The sequence below is a fragment of the Echeneis naucrates genome, chromosome 13, assembly GCF_900963305.1.
Source record: "Echeneis naucrates chromosome 13, fEcheNa1.1, whole genome shotgun sequence".
NCBI classification, from domain to species: Eukaryota; Metazoa; Chordata; class Actinopteri; order Carangiformes; family Echeneidae; genus Echeneis; species Echeneis naucrates.
The window spans coordinates 12608632-12629844 of record NC_042523.1 but is presented as its reverse complement, the minus strand read 5'-3'; the positions used below and the strand labels follow the sequence as shown (position 1 = coordinate 12629844).

Genomic DNA, 21213 nt, shown 5'->3' with positions numbered 1-21213 from the left:
AGAATAATAAATAAGGCATACAATTTGTTAGAAATGAATCAAAAGCTGACTGCTGTGGTGAAAATAATGGGGGGAGTCAGTTAACACAAGAGTGTGTCTGATGTACCGGTTTGTTGTCCAACAGTTCAAACACTGCCCACATGATGATGCACTTGGTCAGGTAGTTAGCACATATGCCACATTAGACTCTGACCCGCAACCCATGCTGTATGTCAATCCCCTCTCTCATCTCCTCTTTCCCTACTTACCGTCATCAGAATAAAAGCCCAAAAAAAGCCCCTCACAAAAAATACTTTCACACTTCCTTGTTTTATGAAATTTTATGCTGACAGCAACCTGGTGTCAATTGTATTTTACCCCCCCCCCCCAAAAAAAAAAAAAAAAAAAAATCAAGTCCATTACAAGCCTTGTAGAGTTACTTCATAATAATATATTCCCCCAGATGACCTAATATTTAAATCATCCTGATTAAAAGCAGTGCAGTTCTAGTTATACCCACTTCAAACAGACAAAAATTCAACGTGTCAGGCTTATACAGAACGTTCTTTAATGAAATAAACTAATAATTGTTTATTATCACTTGAAATCGAACATCAAGTTATTCAATCTTTTGATACAAATTAAACCAAACAGATCAGGTTAAGTTTGCTAAGAAACTTACTTAAAGATTATTCTGCTAATTTTATTGAAATTGAAATGTATTGAAATTTCTAATCTTTACCTTGACATTATTATTTTTCATTGGTTCAAAATAAGTAGGATACATTAAAGTGCAGGAAGATTATATTTTTAACAAGAGGAATTCGGTCAGAAAAATTAAGAGGAAATGCATCTCATATCCACTTGTTAGCCTAAAATTGTGACTGTTTCAAATACCAAATACTAAATGTTTAAGGAATTTTCAGTTGTTTAAGAAGGAAATATACACCCTTGCATACTTTAGAGCTATAGAGCGATGTTTCACTATGGACTATTGACACTATTTTTGGTGAGAATTTATAGATTTCTTTCCACTTCCACTGTGATTTTCTTGTCCATCTGTTGTTGTTGTGGTGATAAGTAGTGGATGGATTGATTTAGACCACTGAAGACAGATTTTCAAAAATGAGTGGATGCCTTATCAGTCAGAGCTCAGACTCAATGTCGTGTTTGAGTCTAGTATCAAAGTATTTCAGGGTCCATTTTTCCTCTCAGCAGAATTATGTCCAATAACGGGACCACTCTATTTACAGTCTTCAATAAATGTTAGGACTACAGTTAACTATAAACAGGTATATACAATCATTGTACACACTGATATAAATGAAACAAGGAGAAAATGGTTGGTATCCAAACTGTCAACAGACTTTAAGATGACTATGAAGCTAGTACATGAGGTGAAGAACTACATATGAAGCTTCATAATGCTGCCTCATGGAATCAGAAATAAATACTGTTCTTTCTCAAACATTTATGTGAGCTACTCCTCTGATTATCCTATTCTATCACCACCTCTGTCAAGGTGCATTGAAGTTACTAAGGCTAAATGCCTTTTGATCCTGCCTTCCTGAGACACACAAATATAAGGCAAACAAAAATTATGTTTGTTACCAAAAAATAACTCAAATCTCCAGGTTGGTGAACAGAAGTTTCAGGGCAGAGAAAATACAAACCACACAGTCCTACATCTCATCTAAACCATAATCCTCCTCGGGGAAGTCTCCCACGATCACATTCAAGGGCTTCACAAATGCACCATATTTGTTCTCACATTGAAAGTATTGCTTCCCTTCAACACTGCAGAGACATAGCAAAAAAGGGGAGACAAGGTTAAAGGGGAAGGAAAAACTAAAGAACAAAACAATGAAAATAACATTACTAACAAAAAATAAAAGTATAGTGCTCTTACGTTCCATCGTGTTTTCCCAGGGGCTCATCGTACTTCACTCCTACCCAAAAGCCTGACTTGAAATCTGTTGTACCTGCAAAAAACATGACAACAGTGCTTATACTTTATTCTCCTATTCTAATTTTTTGTCCTTTCTCAGACAGACCCTGTTCTTTCCCATAGGCCAGGTGTCTTTGTTAGAATTAAAGGTTCACAGGTCAAAGGTCACAATAAGATGCACGAGTTGAAATAAATAACATGTTTATTTAACTGGTCATTACAGGAACATAAGAGCGACAAAGCTTAGGCTTTGCCTCTATGTATTTGAAAGAAAAAAAAGATACTGTTTAATAGTATGCACTTTTTAAACATTCTGCAAAATAAAGATATTTTTAAATGACATCTATCTTACTAATCCCAAGTCAGTAACATTTCACACAAACTGAGACACACAATTTGCCTCTACTACTTTGACTACTAGCAGTGAACTCGGTTATTACCTGAGTGACATCCCCGTGCTGTTTAGGACTTCGCTCATACAGAGCAACTCTTTCAAACATGTCTGGCAATGATGCCTGTCTTGGGTTTAGCGTGTGTGGTGCCCGTCATATGACCACTTTTTTTTTTTTTTCTCTTTACATGGCCACAATTTTCCATGATTTCCAATATTATTTATGTGAGTTCTCCTAACTGATGTCATGAATGTCAATGTTTGCAAACATTGCGATTACAAAATTGCATTTTATCATATTGCAATATTATCGCAAATGCAATTAATCGTTCAGCTTTACTTCAGTTTACAATTTATTTTTATTAGCCACAAATGAGATGGTAAAGTTCGTCCACTGTTCCGTGGTTAACATTGTTGCCTCAGAGCAACAAGGTTAAGGGTTTGATTCCTGTGTCTGAGGGACGTTTGTGTAGTCTGCACATTCTCTCTGTTGCTATGCGAGTTGCCTTCTGGTATTGTGGCTGCCTCCCACAGGTCAAAGACATACACATTTAGGTTAATTGGTGACTCTAAATGGTTTATAACTGTGAATATGAGAGTAAATGTCTCTTAACGTATCGCTATACTAGCCCTGGTATTGACTGGCAACTGGATTAAGTATGTATAACTAAGGGAAACAATGCCCACTTTTGGCTTCTATAAATCAAAAGCAACCTCTGCTCTATTGGATAGTACGTCAGGATTTAAACCAATATTCTGAAAAAAGTAAACCAGCTAATTTTTATCCCAACTTACCAACATACATGACTGTGCCAAGCTTCATGGGCTGCCCAGGAACCTGCACTTTGCACCGGCTTCCAACAGAAATGGCATCTGCAGCAGCCTTCTGTTCCTTCTCCCGAGCAGCAAGCTCTGCTTTCTTCCTGGCCACTTCTTCCTCATTGAAGCGACCAACTCTTTGTTTCTTCATGAATGATCTGGCAGAATCTACGGGAAATAAAGCTAGATTGTACTCAACTAGAATATTTCACAAAGGGCTATAAATGCTGCAGAGGATGATATATGAAACGAAACAAAAAAACTCTGATACAACGTTATCAATGCTGAGCAAAGCAAAGCAAAGCAAATTCACTTAATTGTCTGAGCAAAAATATTTAAAATGTTGTTTATTGTTTAACCCCTCAGTGCTCCAGTCGTCCCATTTAGTTATAAAAGTAAGACTTTTTTTTATTTAAAAAAAGGAATGTAGATATACCAGACTTTACCTGTTTTCTTATCATAGGCTTCATCTGAGATTTCATACTTCTCCACTTTGGAAACATCAGTGAACTCACCCATCTGACCTCCACTTCTATCAATTACCTGAAAAAGACATGAGTTAAAAAAAAAAAAAAAAAAAAAAAAAAAAAAGAAATCACACCAACTGCATTTCAGCAAGCAAAGCAATCAGTTAGAGATTGTTTTTGAAAATGATATTTTTGCACGTATTACTGTTCCATTGTGACAGCAAACCTACGAGAGGCCAAAAGGGGCGCACATGTAACCTATTTACACCAATATAATCACGAATACTGGACTGCAAACTTCAAAAAATTAAATCTTATATACATATATTCATGCTTAAAAAACAGAACTAAATCTGAATACAAGGACCATTTGCAACTTGACAGTGATTTGTCTATTATGACAATGGAACAATGACCAGGACCAGTCTGAAGTGTTTCCACACCACAGCAGCTACATACATTTATTCTGCAGTCATCATCCACAGGATAGGAACCCAGCAAAGCTTCATTATCATCAATTTTCAGCAGAAACTTGTCAGAGACACTGTACAACTCCAAGTCCATGCAGGAGGCAGGCACACCCACAATCATCTCCAACTTTCCCTAAATACAGTAAAAACAAAATAGCACGACATATTACACAAATCAATATTTACAGAGAAAGCCCGTAATAAAGAACGATCTAAAGGTAGTGTATTAAAGATGTTAGTTATGGGAAAACCGAAGATCACTGTGAACGTGTGCATCTTCACAGATATGTAATGTATGACTTGTAGTAAGATGAAGCTCACCTTCAGTTCTGCAACACTTAAGCCTCTATTGAACCTGCGCTTCGTCTCAAAGGAGATGATGGTGCTTGTCAGGCGCACATTTACAGTGGGATTGGTAACTATTGTCACGTCCATTGCCCAGACTATTTGACGTAGCTACTGTTCAAAAGCTAAAAAAGACAAACAAATAACATATCAAATTACACATAATGCCCCCGATAGATATGTGTAATTCTTGATTCAATCTATTTTACGATTTAGAGTGTGATTAACCACAAAAGCAAAAATGGGGCCAACTTCCGAGCAGTAGATGGTTTGAGTAGCTACAGTATGACTTACCCTAAAGATAAATTAAATGAGATGAGCCTTTTTTGATCACACTTGGGGAAATTTGCTCGTCACCATTACCTGTTATGTTCGCCACATTACTCTCTTACCTGCCAGCTGTGATTGTTTAAGTTTCCTTTGTTCATTACTGGCTGTCCTTTTAGAGCTAGCTTGTCTGCATCAACCATAAGCTGCTGTTAGCTTTTTGAGGAGCTAACAGTAGCACAATCACGTTGGAAAGTCTGAGGATCCCCTTGCAAGGTTGCCATAGTTACTTACAATCGTGTGCTGTTGTTTTTTTTTTTTTCCTTCAGTGGTGAACTTAGACTCGTCTCCGTATCCCAATTTAACCGGATGAATCCATTAGTTTCAGTGAAAAAACACATTGACGGTTGTCCAACCAGCTTTGCTGCGTGGTGGGAAAAATTTTACACCGATTCCTGCTACACCCAGCTCTGGAAGGTTCTCCCCGCCCCTGACAGAAACGTCCAATCACAATGAGGCTCAAATGAACTTGGCCAATAGTGGGATGAAACGTAAGAACGGTGCCCGGGAAACGCCCAATAATTGACTGACAGAATTGCGAACCAATCATCGTACCCGAGTGACAGAGTCCGTATCCACACGGTGCCGCTGTCCTCCGGTTCAAACCGGATGGTACCACAGTTTCTTCTCTGCGAAATAATCATGGCGAGATAATAATTTGACACAGCCCCAGTCTCATGTTTGGGAAGAAATACCAGAATATTAATTTTCAATGTGATACTAATTATAAGGGACTACATCATGATTCATAAGGTGAATGTATATTCATAGGCTTCCTCTGGGTTTGCAAAAAAATAAAGAATTTATTTCTACTTTTATATGAATTAGATTGTCACAAGACAATTTCCCGTGATTTCCAATATTATTTATGTGAGTTCTTTTAACTGATGTCATGAATATCAATGTTCATGTGTCCAGCTCAAGGCTATATTCAAGGCAGAATATACCGATATTCTGAGGATTCATCTGTCCGACCCTTCTGCTCTTCACAAATCAGACTCAATAGTTATCAACAAAAATACTATTATAACTTATGAAACATGATATAATAAATCTCATGGATGTGAAATTATATTACTGTTACCCTATAGTTTGTTTGATATTGAATTTTGCTATTAATTTTGAAAAATAGCATTATTTCTTGGTGGATAAAACATGCTTTAAACATGGAAACATCACGAACAAAACTACTCCCTTAACCCTGTGCACAGAAAGAAAGAAGACAAACGGAGCCAACAGCTTGAAATTGAAGATTTACAATCCTATAGTAGCGCATGATGATAGAGGTTTAAAACCCTGTCTGACCTCATTTCATACCCACTCCAAAAATACAAAAATCAAGGGAGTCCCAAATGTAAATTATACCTACATTAATAATTAAGATTTAACTGTGTGCATTTGTATTAAATATATTTGCGTTTGTGGAATATACTTCATACTCACCAAACCAGAGATCTAGCAGGCTGAAAGGAAGACTGGGATGATAAGTCTTCCCTGAGCAAACACAGAAACATACAAAGTTAACACGAAGGAATATTATTATCATTAATAGTCAGATGTTTGAGAGATTTCATATTATTTATTCGTGTTTGTATCCACAAACCGAAAGTGAAAAGTCATGATTATTGAAAGAAATATATCTGGGTCAAATAAATAGTCTATTTTGACATTTAAAAAAAAAGGTGCAAATGTTGAGAGCCGTTGACAAAGAGACTGAGGGCCCCTATGAAGTTGGAAAAGGGGCGTGCCAGGCGGTGGTTGAGGCGCATTCAGGGTCTGCTGGCGGAGAGAATGGGAGCTGAGCGCCGGAGGGGGAGGGAGGAGGAGGAGAGGAGGTGGAACCACGGGTGGAAAAAAAGTTAAAGTAAAAATGGCTTCCTTGTCTTTGGAGTCCACAGAACACTCTGAGAATAGCACAGAGGAGCCGACGGCACCGGAGCCCAAAGAAGAGAAAGATCCGGTCCACGTTTCGGAACAATTACTCCAAAGTTTCCAAAAGTCGGCTCTGAGTTTTTCCACTGACCAAGTCTCATGTCTGTGCGAGGCCCTTCTGCAGGCGGGCAATGTGGATCGCCTGTGGAGATTTCTCTCCACCATACCTCCTTCGTCCGAGCTGCTACGTGGCAACGAGACCCTGCTGAAGGCCCAGGCTCTGGTCGCTTTCCACCGGGAGGAATTTAAGGAGCTGTACGCCATCCTGGAGAGCCACGACTTCCATCCGTCCAACCACGGCTTCCTGCAGGACCTGTACCTGAAAGCCCGCTACAAGGAGGCGGAGAGGTCCCGGGGCCGCAGCCTGGGCGCAGTGGACAAATACCGGCTCAGGAAGAAGTTCCCCCTGCCCAAAACCATCTGGGATGGAGAGGAGACCGTGTACTGCTTCAAGGAGAAGTCCCGAAATGCCCTGAAGGAGTGCTACAAGAGCAACAGGTACCCGACTCCGGACGAGAAGAAGAACCTGGCCAAAGTCACCGGACTGTCCCTCACTCAGGTCAGCAACTGGTTCAAGAACCGCAGGCAGAGGGACAGGACGCCGTCCGGGACCCACTGCAAAAGGCAAGGCAGCAGATACTGGAAACATGCTCACTTGTTGCTTTTATCTGATGTTTTCATAAAATAGGCCAAAATGTGGCCCAAAACTTTTCTTTTCTTCAGAGGCATTATGTGGCTTTGTGCTTTGAGTGAAACATCAGGACTCAGTGAAACTCCTGAATGATAAACAAAGCCTGCAGGCCCACACACAGCAGCATTTAAGCACTAAGTGCACAGTAGAGGTTAAGGTTCCAGCAATCAGCCAAAAGCTTTGCATGGAGTTAGAATATAAACTTTGCAGCTGAATTTTGACAGCAGTGAACCCACTCAGGTCTGAGACCAGGAGCATGTTGCTTTGTTATGAAATGTGAGATCTAGGCGCCCATCACGGGTCAAGTTTCCTTCAAGCCCATTCCACTGCCTAGGGCCTACAGAGAAATCAGCTTACACCAGGGGAGGGGGTGGAGTGGTTAAAAAAATGACACAGGCTGCTATCTCAGTTTTTAATTTCACCCAGCATGGGGGGAGGGGGTTCAAATGCGGGGAGATAAGAAAAAGTAAACCAGACTTATCTAATCAGGACTGAGGTTTTGTGGTAGTCCAGCAGAAACATGACCTGCGTGAACGACCAGGATGCTGAACTTTACAACGCACATTAACTGAGAAGGGGTCCCATAAAAGAGTTTCTAAGAATCTGAAATTGATTTTTTTTTTTTTTTCTTCTTCCAGAGAGAGCTTCACAGTGGCACACTGTGTAGTTTAGTTGGTTTTGTAGATAGGATGGAAAGAGGGAGTGAATGATTAATAACAATGAATTACTGTTATTTTTAACAAATCGCTTCAAGTTAACCACTGAAATATTTAGTCCCCAATGCAGAAGGAGAAGGAGAATTTGAATCAAACCTTCAAAATGTTATCTCGATTTGAGCTAATGGATATGTTTTGAAAATGTAATGGGTCTGTAATTAAAATAAATGACAGACTAAAAATTCAAATATCAGAATATATACATGAATATGTTGCTGCTTGAAATCCTGTCACATGAATGACCAATTACATCATCTTCAAATAACTTGATTAAATATGTATTCATTTATTCACCAGACAATATAATTAACAAATAGACATAGTTGAGTTACTTTACCATCTAATCAAGAACTAAAATCCAATACCCAGATACTGTTTTATTTTCTCCATTTGTCAGACTCTTCTGCTGGCTACTACAATTATCCAAAATCTAATCCTATCTTCTTTCACTACGAAGTGGCATTGTCATTAGTGGGGATGTGATTAAAGCCTTAAATAGATTAGATTTGTGGTTAAAGTGAGCTCAGTGAAAATGTTTCATTTTGTCCCACACTCTAAAGCCACAAACATTTAGATTTATTTGGCCTATTTGCTTATGCTCCCTTTCAGTGAATCTGATGGGAACCACAGCACTGAGGACGAGGCAAGCGCCATGGACGACACCCCCGACAAACCCGAGGAAGCTGCTGGCTCTACAGCTTCCATCATCTCTCTCTCTGCAGTCCCCTGTAGCACAGGAGGCCAGCTCATCCTCAATGGGTCCAGTGGCTTCCTCACGGCCTCTCAGCCTTTACTACTCAATGGGAATTCCTTGATCTCCAGTACTGGTGCTGGTGTTATAATCAACGGGCTGAGCTTGGGTGATTGCCAGACAGTCACACTGAGTCCTGCTGCAGCTCCCTCTCCTTTGATACTGAATGGGGCTCAAGTAATAACCAAATCTAGTATCAGTGTGCAGCAGCAGTCGCAGCAGGCAGTTTCTGTGGCAGATCAGGTATCAGCCATGGAGGCCAAGACAAGCAGTCTTCCAGCAGTTGTTCTTGGCACTAACTCCTCTCCAGTCTCAAATCCCCCATCCATAATCTCCCTTCCTCTGCAAACCAAGACAGACGGGGGCAATGCAATGGATTACATCAGTGTGCCGGAATCAGAGGGCGGCAGCCAGACAGTGTCGTCCTCTTCTTCATCTTTATCCCCGTCTTCGCCTACTCTTTCCTCTCCAAACAACCTCCCCTCACTTGTCTTAACACAAAATACACAGGAGTCCCTCACCCTCCCTGCCTCCATGTCGTCTGCAGGAATGGTTATTTCTGGTTCTGCTGCTCCTCTCACCAGTCAGCAAGGGGAGTATGTTGTCTTTGCCACTTCTGGCTCCCAGTTAAGTTCTCCAAGTTCTGTCGTTTCCTCCGGCAGTGCCACCCCTCAGGTCTTCTCTCTGCCCCAGGTTGTGCCTTCCATCCAGGGAATACCAGTATCCCAGCTGGTCCAGCACTCTTCAGGAGCACAGATCTCCCAGTGCCCTCAGTTGGTCCCAGTATCACCCATCACCTCACCAGCTCCTCAGTTTCAAACCCCCCAGACAGTGAACACAGGCAACAGACTGGTGCAACAGCAGCAGGAGGCTTCTACAACTCTGCCCGAAGGTACAACTATAGTCTCTATCTCACAGCTTAACAACAGTCCACTGCCACAGTGCATTACACACCAACTGGGGGATGAAACCACAAACTCCTCCCCGAGCAAAATCCAGGCTCCGCAGGTAATTTCCATCTCTTCCCCTACACAAGTCGTCCCAGTCCCCCAGGCAAAAGGCACCACACCAACACAGTTAGTCTCGCTCTCCATGCCACAGCTGGTCCCAGTCTCTTCCATTCAAACATCCTCTACAATCTCTTTCCCCCAAGTGGTACCTGCCAGTCCTTCTCTGTCCATCCCATCTGCTGGAGTGCCCTTACAGATCCTGACTTCAGCTCCTGCAGCTGGAGCTGTCGCACAGGCTCCTCTCAGGATAAACCAGCTGAGGCCCATTCAGAGTCTAGTTCCCCCAACCAGCATGGCCCCTGGTGTGCAACTGCTCAACTCTGGGATCATTCAGCTGCCTTCTGCTCCTCCAGGTACACTGAGTTCATTACACACCTTGTACACACAGAGAGAAAAGCTGAAACCTCTAGGCTGATAGAAATTGAGTTTTACATCACATAAGGAAGAAAAGCAGAAAACGCTCACGACTGACGGGTTGGAAATTTTTGGCATATAAAAATACAAATTTTAAAAATCGCTGCTATTTTAAATTTTTGTAGTTCTATTATTTTATCCATGACATTGTAACAAACTGGCAGCTCTCCCCATGTCTTTGTGGCTTTCCTCCGGTACTCCGGTTTCCTCCCACTGTCCAAAAACATGCATGTTTAGGTTAACTAGTGACATTGTCTGTGTGAGTGGTTGTTTGTCTCTGTATGTCGGCCCTGCGATGGACTGGCGACCTGTCCAGGTTGTACCCAGTGTGAGCTGGGATTGGCTCCAGCACCCACCTCTACTTGGAAATGGATAAGTGGTAGAAGATGGATGAATTAATGAATTAAATTGTAAAAAATCTTGGAAAATGTTTCTTTGTAATACAATAGCATCCATAGTAATAGAAACTTGTGCAAATGAGAATATGACGCACAAAATTTTTAAAAATGAATAATAATAATAATAAACAATATACAGACTGCTATTAACACTGGGTAAACTTTTGCTGCCTCTAAGTTTAAGAAGTAGAGTTGGTGATGATGAAGATGCTACATCTCATATAGTTGCCGATTGGGTTTGTTGCAAAATTTTGATTGTCACTTTCTCATTTGTCAATACTGTAGGTAATCTTCTACTTGGTGGAAGCCCCTACCTGAGTGTCCAGCAAGGCAAGCTGGTTCTGACCATCCCAGCAGGAATCCAACTCACCAGTTTGCCCGTGAAAACAGCCTCAGAGGCTTCCACCATCCCTGCTAATGGATTGAGTCCTGTTTTTATGCCCTCCACCCCACCCGTGGTTTCCCAGCCTTGTACCACCTCAGGCCCAGCCCCCAGCGGCCTCACATCATCTCCTATAAACTTCATCAACTCATCACCACCGTACTGTGCTCCAGTAACCGCAGCCACAACCAGTCAGACACCTGCCGTCCCCTCCCCTCATTCACTGGACCATTCAGTCCTCTCCACAGCACCAAACACTCTTACTCCAGAGAGCATGCTCGCCCTCAGTCCTATGTACAGTGGAGTCACACCCAACAACCAGTTGTCTCAGCCAGTGTGGAGCCCTGTACCTCTGTCCACTTCAGCCAGCCTAGCTCTGTTCGATGTCCGTGGGAAGGGGGACTTACCTGTAGACCCGGCTTTGTTAGGCCTCCCTGGAGGAGAGTCGCTGCTTCTTGGAAGCCCTTCTCCAGAGCAGGACGTGGGATCCAACTCACCGCTGGGGAATCCAGAGGAGATGGATGGAGACTCAAAGATTCTCACTCAGCTCCAGTCTGTCCCTGTCGACGATGAACTGGGCTTGTAGTCCACCTGTAGCAGCTCCACATCATGAAAAAAAAAATTATGAAACAAAGTCATTGTTTTTATTGATCGGAAAGATTTTATTCCACTTTGTCAACCCTCATAGACCTATATTTGTTTTACATTATGTTGAGGCTCTAACATGTACAACAATAGTCTCTTAGCAGGGCCTGAACTGGCACTTTTATTAAAAAAAAACCTCTGCAGCTCTGTTTTCCCTGGATGGCCAGGGTGAAATATGGGAAGTTCACCTGCAGGGTAAATATCAGACAATTTCTGCTGCCTGAGACATTTGTGTCTGTGGGTTTTTTTTTTTTTTGTTTGTTTGTTTGTTTGTTTTTTTAGGTAAACTTAATATGTGCCTTATTTGTTATCATCCTGGCAAAAGAACTAAAACAGATTAGTTTGCTTTGTCCAGTTCCAGGTCCCAGTACTAAAAGAAATACTACATACTACGTTACAAGAGGTGTCTTTCAGCTCTTCTCTGCATTATGTGGACTGCAAACCACATTTCAGCTGTTCTTGCTGACAAGAAGTTTGGTTTGGTTTTCATTTTTGTCTGAACATATTGTTCTACCAACACTCCATGAACATGATGAATTTAATGTTCCTCACAGACAAAAGGCAGAGTTGGCTGAGTTTAATGTGAATCAGCTGAAATTATTTTTCTGCCACTATTTTTACATCATAGCACCGAGGACTATACAGTGTTTTATTACTACATGTTACTGTGATCTGGCTTTAAACATGCTTCTATCTTATCAGTAAACTGACTTCTAGTGAGAACATGGCCTCACATCAGTAGAAATATACTGCAGGAAATGAAAGTGGTGGTACTCTATGCAATGCATGTTTAGTACTTTATAGGACACTAAGTGGCACAACAGCTCAGTCAAAAATGCTGTGCACTTGGGAGATAAAAAGTTTTTAAAATCCTTAGCTTTTTAAATGAAGCATGACAGTGTGTTACACTAAAATCTTTGCTGTGATCCCACTGACATTTGTTGTCAAATCCAAACCCTCTGTCCAATGATATTGATAAGTGCCTTATTTTGACGCTTAAAGATCCAATGTTTTTGTAAAAAAACAACTTTTCTGCATCCATTTGATCTCCAGTGAAGCATAATGTGACAGTTTGGGTTGTGCTGTCAGACCCCTGGCTTTTTTTTTGTTTGTTTGTTTGTTTGTTTTGTATATTTTGCACATTTCATCCACATAATGTTTACGTTGCACTGCCATGTTATGACAGTGGTACGACTCATAATTTCTTCTGAAATTTCTTATTATTTCTTTAATGGACTGTAATAATCCCCCCTTCAATTAACAGCCAGAGGCGAATCATAATAATGATATCCTGATGAGGTTTGTTATAAATAGATGGGGTTGCTTTTTCAATTGAAATCTAAAATGCTTGTGATTTTATGAGCTTTCTACTGTCATAACACAGGCAGCTGTCAAATCTTTGGCCAATAATGGTACACAAAAATATATTTCAGTATCGCATCTAGTTACAATAATGGCCTGTGTTTTATTTTTTTTTTATTTTATTTTTTTTCCCTCTGTATGTTTGTGTTGTTCGTCTCTTTTGTACATTTAACCTATTTAAAGCATGTATCAATCAGTTTTTAGTTTTAAATGAAAGAAATTTAACCTGGGAGGAGGGGGTTTATAGAAAAGGATATTAATTTTTCACTTAGACGGTCACATTGTTTGGGGATTTGCAATTCCAAAAGACGACAAGTGTTCAAATGATGAGGTCATTAAAACTAATTTTTAAACAGGTCATCCCCTTTGTGATGAATTTTGAGGTAATATTAAGGCAGGTCCCAGTGCCCTTTGGATAGATAATTAAATGCCTTCGACAAATCAATTTTAGGCTGAATTTTGCTGAATGTTTTAATTAGTTAAGGATAAAGGGAAATGAACTCTTTGTATGTAAAATATATTAATGCGTGTGTTTTTGTTTTGTTTTTTTTCACGAGTCATTTTTTACCAAAGTATCTTCAACATCAAAGCCTGTGAGGGCATATGCACATTTGTAGCCCTGTTTGTTTGTTTGTTTGTTTGTTTGTTTGTTTTTCTTTTACTCTCCTTCCTGACACATAATGTATATGACTCCAGATTTAACCAAAGATCTTGTATTTTGATTGATTTTTTTTTTCTCAAAGGGATTGTTTCTGTTTGTCATTTAAAGTTCTTGTTTTTTTCTCATTTTTTCTATTCAAATGCATTCTATTTTTTTATATTATATGATATTGTAATAAACTACATTTACAAAAGGTTGTGATTTATGAGTGTGCATTTGTCTGTGGATATTTCTCCTAATTTGGCATGAAGTTTTTATTCAAATGCATTTTCTTCCTACACAGTGAAACCATCAGGCACTCTGCCTCTTGTCAGGTGATTGCCAGTGCAACAGCAAAGATCCAAAATGTGTGTAAGGGTGTGCATGCATGTGTTAGTTCAAGAGAGGAAGGGATACATGGGGTGTGGTTATAACCCTAATTATCTCAGATTACGTCTGATTCACTCTGGGCTTGTTGATGAGAAATGAAACAGTTGAGCATGGGTGGACAGTACTTCAGTACGGTTCTTAAGTACAGTTTTTGAGTATCTGTACTTTACTTGAGTATTATTTTTGGGGGATACTTTTACTTTCACTTCACTACATTTGAAGGACAAATATTGTACTTTTTACTCCAATACATTTCAATTGATACTCCCATTACTCGCTACTTTCGTGCGAGTCTAACATTACTGTTAATTGTCTGTAATTGTGTAATTGTAACACACACATCTGTGCGTGTTCCAGGCAAAAATATGGCAATGATGTATAATCCTCATCCTACCTGGATTATTTCTCCATAAAGATCGGATCATCGTATTAGCCGTATTATTACCTGGAACACGCATTAGCTTGTAGCCAGAGTTTGGATGTCTTCTGTGGACATCACTGACTACCAAACTCAGCTGTTTCTGTCAAAGATAACAGTTTTGTGTCGGGTTGTAATACAAGCTAGGCTAATGGACGTTAGCATTAGAGCTGGCCAGTTAGCTTACGTTACAAGCTAGGCTAATGGACGTTAGCATTGGAGCTGGCCAGTTAGCTTACGTTACAAGCTAGGCTAATGGACTTTAGCATTAGAGCTGGCCAGTTAGCTTACATTACAAGCTAACGGCGTTGTTTCTTACCTTGCTCTACGTTTCTCGTCTCTAATGCACCGTCACCACCTTTTTAAAAAGTATTTGTATATGTAATATTTATTTTCTTATTCTCTTTTGTTTTCTTTCTGATCACCGGACTGATGCTGGCTGGACATTTTCCTACCGAACTTCAGACAACAGAAAACAGGATAGCATAGCAAGAGTAACCAAGGGGGGCGGGGCTTAGCGACAAACCATTTGTTACAATTAGGAAGAAAAATGTAACAATCGTTCACTAAAACAGTTGTGTCTCTTTTACTGGTCTAGTCTGTGGACGCGTCCTGTCGCCGGTCTAGCCTCGGTCCGTTCCTGGAGGGGGTGCCGTCACCAGTCTGGTCTGGTTCGGCCTAGGTCCTGGGGGGGGCGCCGTATCTGCATTAGCCCAGTCCATTACTCGTAACCAATGAACTCTGTAGACATGTTCAGGTGCCCACACCGGGAACCGAACCGAGATATTACATTACATCACATCACATACATTTAACATTACATCATGTTTATATCTACAGTACATTACATCATTACATTACATCACATCACCCCAGGGTTACATTACAATTGCATTACATTACATCATACATTCACATCACCCTCCCTAGCCGGGACTCGAACCCCTCCCTCCTTGTTGCGGGGCGGCAGCGGTACCACTGCGCCACTGAGCTGCTCGATTTGCTGCATACATTTGCGCTATTTCACCATTTCACATGTACATTATGTACATCAGTGAGCTGGGATTGGCTCCAGCACCCCACGTGACCCGGAAACGGAAAAACGCTAAAAGATGGATGGACTGTCATTTCATTCGGTATTGCCGGTGTTTTCCATCTATGTAGTCTTGGGTTTTTTATGTAAAGACCAATTTCATCCGAGTTAAAGTGAGAAGTGAATTCAGTAGACTTAAAATCTGCGGCGGCGGCACGAGCTATTTTCTGTTCCATTTACTGCCAAAATGGCGGCGTAAACGAAAGAAGTCACGTGACATCCCGAGATCAATAAATCTGAATGTCTGTGTCCGGTGTTACAATAACTCAGTTATTAAGAACAAATAGCTGGAGCCTAAGAAACATAATTATATGGTACACAGTAAACCTGGTAGTGGAGATTTATTATTATAATCCCGGTAATTTACGCAGTGACACTCGGCATTTTTTGCCAGCATTCCTTGCGGCTTCTTGCTGCTGCAGCTATACTGCTTCTCGCTTAACTTGGTGATTTATACTTCTGATTTTTGCATCATATGGGAAATCAAGGTGGGGGAGGCAGGGCAGATACCACGATCAAGAAGGTGGTTCACCCAGGGCGAGGCTCAGCCATTGCACTCTGATTGTGCTGTCCACTGCGAATTCCCCAAATGTGGGAATCTCGACTATCGGTGGATGTTTTTTCTCAGTACATGTGTTGTTTATTGTGCACACTAACACGTGGTGTGTGTTAGTGTGCACAGACACATGTACACGTGTACATGTGTCAGTATATGTGTTGTTTATTGTGCACACTAACACGTAGTGCGTGTTAGTGCGCACACACTAACAGTTACGTTAGTGTACACGCATGTCAGCGGAGGGGCAAAATTGTTGCCTGTCCGCCAACATGCAACCCCAAATGGGTTGATCTGGCTGGCTGGGCGGGTGTCCCCACCGTCCTCTGCCGGTCCCCAAGGCCCTCGGGCCGGCGGAGGAGGACGGGGTGCCCCCGGCGGACTGCCACCCATCCATATGCCGGTAGCTGCTCCTCAGCTACAAACAGATAAACAGCTGGAGCTCCAGCTTACATCCTCTGTGCCGAGAGATCTGTGACGTTCTCAATGGCGCAGCTGTGGAATGACGCAGGGTATGCCCTTATAAGGATGTGTAGGAGGCTGAAAACGGAACATTCTTTATTGTAAATAAATACATGTAAAATCTGGCCAGTTTACTGGACACAGACACATATGTACCAGCTCTGCACACGGTGCACTCAGCCTCCCACATGTCCCCACCGGGTCGGTAAACGGGGATTTTTTTTTTCTCAGTTCATCTTAAAGTCTTCGGCTGCACCGCCGGTGTCTGCTGCTTCCTTGTTGAGTTTTGGAGATCCGCCCACAGGGCAGCCTCTCGGGGATGACGTCACAGACGCTTACCTGAACAAAGACAACCTGCGGGGGGGGGGGGCACACATACACACAAAAGGATAACCGGACATTATCATCAATTATTAAAAACGCCCCGGACGGGAGTAAAAAGTGGACATTGTAGTTTTGACCCATAAACGAAGAAACACAGTCTGAACAGGTGCCGTTTACTTGGAAGGCAAGAGTAAATAACACTGCGTTGTTGAGTATTAGCCAACCTGTAAAAATACCTAACTCTCACTCTACTCATATCAAGTCCATATCTCTCGCCACAGTGCCACTTTGGGGTACAACACAGCAACAATACAAATGAAGAACACAACAGACATGTCCGGGGAGAAGAGTCCCTTGTGTAGGACGAGAGAAAGCTGATCAAACAGTTATATGTGTCCGGATACTGCAGGTGTGTTAACGATTCGGTTCCCCTTTATGCCGATTTACTGCTGAGTCGTGCTGAGTCGTGCATAGGTGCTAAGTTACCGTGCGTACTTAAAGAAGAAAGGCAAATAGAAACACAGCTGGGTGATGATGCACACCAGGTAACAATACCACCAAGCTGTATGATGTAGAATGAGCCGATCGTTATGGAGAATTAATCCAGGTGGGATGAGGATTATACATCGTAGCCATGTAAATCTGAGCGTGTTCCAGGCAAGAATATGTCCACGATATATAATCCTCATCCTGCCTGGATTATTTCTCCATAACGATCGGCTCATTCAACATTATACATCGTGGCCGTATTATTACCTGCAACACGCATTAGCTTGTAGCCGATACAAGCTAGGCTAATGGACATTAGCATTAGAGCTGGCCAGTTAGCTTACGGCCCTGTTTCTTACCTTGCTCTACGTTTCTCGTCTCTAATGCACCGTCACCACCTTTTTAAAAAGTATTTGTATATGTAATATTTATTTTCTTATTCTCTTTTGTTTTCTTTCTGATCACCGGACTGATGCTGGCTGGACATTTTCCTACCGAACTTCAGACAACAGAAAACAGGATAGCATAGCAAGAGTAACCAAGGGGGGCGGGGCTTAGCGACAAACCATTTGTTACAATTAGGAAGAAAAATGTAACAATCGTTCACTAAAACAGTTGTGTCTCTTTTACTGGTCTAGTCTGTGGACGCGTCCTGTCGCCGGTCTAGCCTCGGTCCGTTCCTGGAGGGGGTGCCGTCACCAGTCTGGTCTGGTTCGGCCTAGGTCCTGGGGGGGGCGCCGTATCTGCATTAGCCCAGTCCATTACTCGTAACCAATGAACTCTGTAGACATGTTCAGGTGCCCACACCGGGAACCGAACCGAGATATTACATTACATCACATCACATCACATACATTTAACATTACATCATGTTTATATCTACAGTACATTACATCATTACATTACATCACATCACCCCAGGGTTACATTACAATTGCATTACATTACATTACATCATACATTCACATCGCCCTCCCTAGCCGGGACTCGAACCCCTCCCTCCTTGTTGCGGGGCGGCAGCGGTACCACTGCGCCACTGAGCTGCTCGATTTGCTGCATACATTTGCGCTATTTCACCATTTCACATGTACATTATGTACATCAGTGAGCTGGGATTGGCTCCAGCACCCCACGTGACCCGGAAACGGAAAAACGCTAAAAGATGGATGGACTGTCATTTCATTCGGTATTGCCGGTGTTTTCCATCTATGTAGTCTTGGGTTTTTTATGTAAAGACCAATTTCATCCGAGTTAAAGTGAGAAGTGAATTCAGTAGACTTAAAATCTGCGGCGGCGGCACGAGCTATTTTCTGTTCCATTTACTGCCAAAATGGCGGCGTAAACGAAAGAAGTCACGTGACATCCCGAGATCAATAAATCTGAATGTCTGTGTCCGGTGTTACAATAACTCAGTTATTAAGAACAAATAGCTGGAGCCTAAGAAACATAATTATATGGTACACAGTAAACCTGGTAGTGGAGATTTATTATTATAATCCCGGTAATTTACGCAGTGACACTCGGCATTTTTTGCCAGCATTCCTTGCGGCTTCTTGCTGCTGCAGCTATACTGCTTCTCGCTTAACTTGGTGATTTATACTTCTGATTTTTGCATCATATGGGAAATCAAGGTGGGGGAGGCAGGGCAGATACCACGATCAAGAAGGTGGTTCACCCAGGGCGAGGCTCAGCCATTGCACTCTGATTGTGCTGTCCACTGCGAATTCCCCAAATGTGGGAATCTCGACTATCGGTGGATGTTTTTTCTCAGTACATGTGTTGTTTATTGTGCACACTAACACGTGGTGTGTGTTAGTGTGCACAGACACATGTACACGTGTACATGTGTCAGTATATGTGTTGTTTATTGTGCACACTAACACGTAGTGCGTGTTAGTGCGCACACACTAACAGTTACGTTAGTGTACACGCATGTCAGCGGAGGGGCAAAATTGTTGCCTGTCCGCCAACATGCAACCCCAAATGGGTTGATCTGGCTGGCTGGGCGGGTGTTCCCACCGTCCTCTGCCGGTCCCCAAGGCCCTCGGGCCGGCGGAGGAGGACGGGGTGCCCCCGGCGGACTGCCACCCATCCATATGCCGGTAGCTGCTCCTCAGCTACAAACAGATAAACAGCTGGAGCTCCAGCTTACATCCTCTGTGCCGAGAGATCTGTGACGTTCTCAATGACGCAGCTGTGGAATGACGCAGGGTATGCCCTTATAAGGATGTGTAGGAGGCTGAAAACGGAACATTCTTTATTGAAAATAAATACATGTAAAATCTGGCCAGTTTACTGGACACAGACACATATGTACCAGCTCTGCACACGGTGCACTCAGCCTCCCACATGTCCCCACTGGGTCGGTAAACGAGGAATTTTTTTTCTCAGTTCATCTTAAAGTCTTCGGCTGCACCGCCGGTGTCTGCTGCTTCCTTGTTGAGTTTTGGAGATCCGCCCACAGGGCAGCCTCTCGGGGATGACGTCACAGACGCTTACCTGAACAAAGACAACCTGGGGGGGGAGGCACACATACATACACATACACACACATACACACAAAAGGATAACCGGACATTACCATCAATTATTAAAAACGCCCCGGAAGGGACGTAAAAAGTGGACATTGTAGTTTTGACCCATAAACGAAGAAACACAGTCTGAACAGGTGCGTTTACTTGGAAGGCAAGAGTAAATATGCAAATGTCTGTGTCCGGTGTTACTTTAACTAAGTTAAGAACAAATAGCCGGAGCCTAAGAAACATAATTATATGGTACGCAGTAAACCTGGTAGTGGAGATTTATTATTATAATCCCGGTAATTTACGCAGTGACACTCGGCATTTTTTGCCAGCATTCCTTGCGGCTTCTTGCTGCTGCAGCTATACTGCTTCTCGCTTAACTTGGTGATTTATACTTCTGATTTTTGCATCATATGGGAAATCAAGGTGGAGGAGGCAGGGCAGATACCACGATCAAGAAGGTGGTTCACCCAGGGCGAGGCTCAGCCATTGCACTCTGATTGTGCTGTCCACTGCGAATTCCCCAAATGTGGGAATCTCGACTATCGGTGGATGTTTTTTCTCAGTACATGTGTTGTTTATTGTGCACACTAACACGTGGTGTGTGTTAGTGTGCACAGACACATGTACACGTGTACATGTGTCAGTATATGTGTTGTTTATTGTGCACACTAACACGTAGTGCGTGTTAGTGCGCACACACTAACAGTTACGTTAGTGTACACGCATGTCAGCGGAGGGGCAAAATTGTTGCCTGTCCGCCAACATGCAACCCCAAATGGGTTGATCTGGCTGGCTGGGCGGGTGTCCCCACCGTCCTCTGCCGGTCCCCAAGGCCCTCGGGCCGGCGGAGGAGGACGGGGTGCCCCCGGCGGACTGCCACCCATCCATATGCCGGTAGCTGCTCCTCAGCTACAAACAGATAAACAGCTGGAGCTCCAGCTTACATCCTCTGTGCCGAGAGATCTGTGACGTTCTCAATGGCGCAGCTGTGGAATGACGCAGGGTATGCCCTTATAAGGATGTGTAGGAGGCTGAAAACGGAACATTCTTTATTGTAAATAAATACATGTAAAATCTGGCCAGTTTACTGGACACAGACACATATGTACCAGCTCTGCACACGGTGCACTCAGCCTCCCACATGTCCCCACCGGGTCGGTAAACGGGGATTTTTTTTTTCTCAGTTCATCTTAAAGTCTTCGGCTGCACCGCCGGTGTCTGCTGCTTCCTTGTTGAGTTTTGGAGATCCGCCCACAGGGCAGCCTCTCG

The 21213-nt window shown here is 42.5% G+C and overlaps 2 protein-coding genes and 3 pseudogenes across 3 annotated transcripts; 4 read left to right on the top strand and 1 right to left on the bottom strand.

Annotated features, from left to right (window-relative positions):
* Positions 1–524: 524 nt before the first annotated feature.
* tbcb (tubulin folding cofactor B) lies at positions 525–5157 on the bottom strand. The gene is made up of 7 exons (XM_029517397.1): positions 4981–5157; positions 4396–4544; positions 4064–4207; positions 3584–3680; positions 3114–3305; positions 1889–1961; positions 525–1776 (listed from the first exon to the last, which is right to left on the bottom strand). Exons 2-7 carry the CDS (start codon positions 4507–4509, stop codon positions 1662–1664), a joined length of 735 nt encoding a protein of 244 aa, XP_029373257.1. The 5' UTR covers positions 4510–4544; positions 4981–5157; the 3' UTR covers positions 525–1661.
* Positions 5158–6583: 1426 nt separating this feature from the next.
* six5 (SIX homeobox 5) lies at positions 6584–13895 on the top strand. 2 transcript variants are annotated; one of them, XM_029517575.1, is made up of 4 exons: positions 6584–7302; positions 8695–9728; positions 9990–10199; positions 10944–13895. In XM_029517575.1, exons 1-4 carry the CDS (start codon positions 6617–6619, stop codon positions 11624–11626), a joined length of 2613 nt encoding a protein of 870 aa, XP_029373435.1. In that variant the 5' UTR covers positions 6584–6616; the 3' UTR covers positions 11627–13895. The 2 variants fall into 2 exon arrangements, with proteins under 2 accessions (XP_029373435.1, XP_029373436.1); XM_029517576.1 differs by having other exon boundaries at positions 7112–7237; positions 8695–10199.
* Positions 13896–16087: 2192 nt separating this feature from the next.
* Positions 16088–16194, top strand: LOC115053658 (uncharacterized; annotated as a pseudogene).
* Positions 16195–19061: 2867 nt separating this feature from the next.
* On the top strand, positions 19062–19168 carry LOC115053656 (uncharacterized; annotated as a pseudogene).
* A 1210-nt stretch (positions 19169–20378) lies between these two features.
* LOC115053655 (uncharacterized) lies at positions 20379–20485 on the top strand (annotated as a pseudogene).
* The last annotated feature ends 728 nt before the right edge of the window (positions 20486–21213 follow it).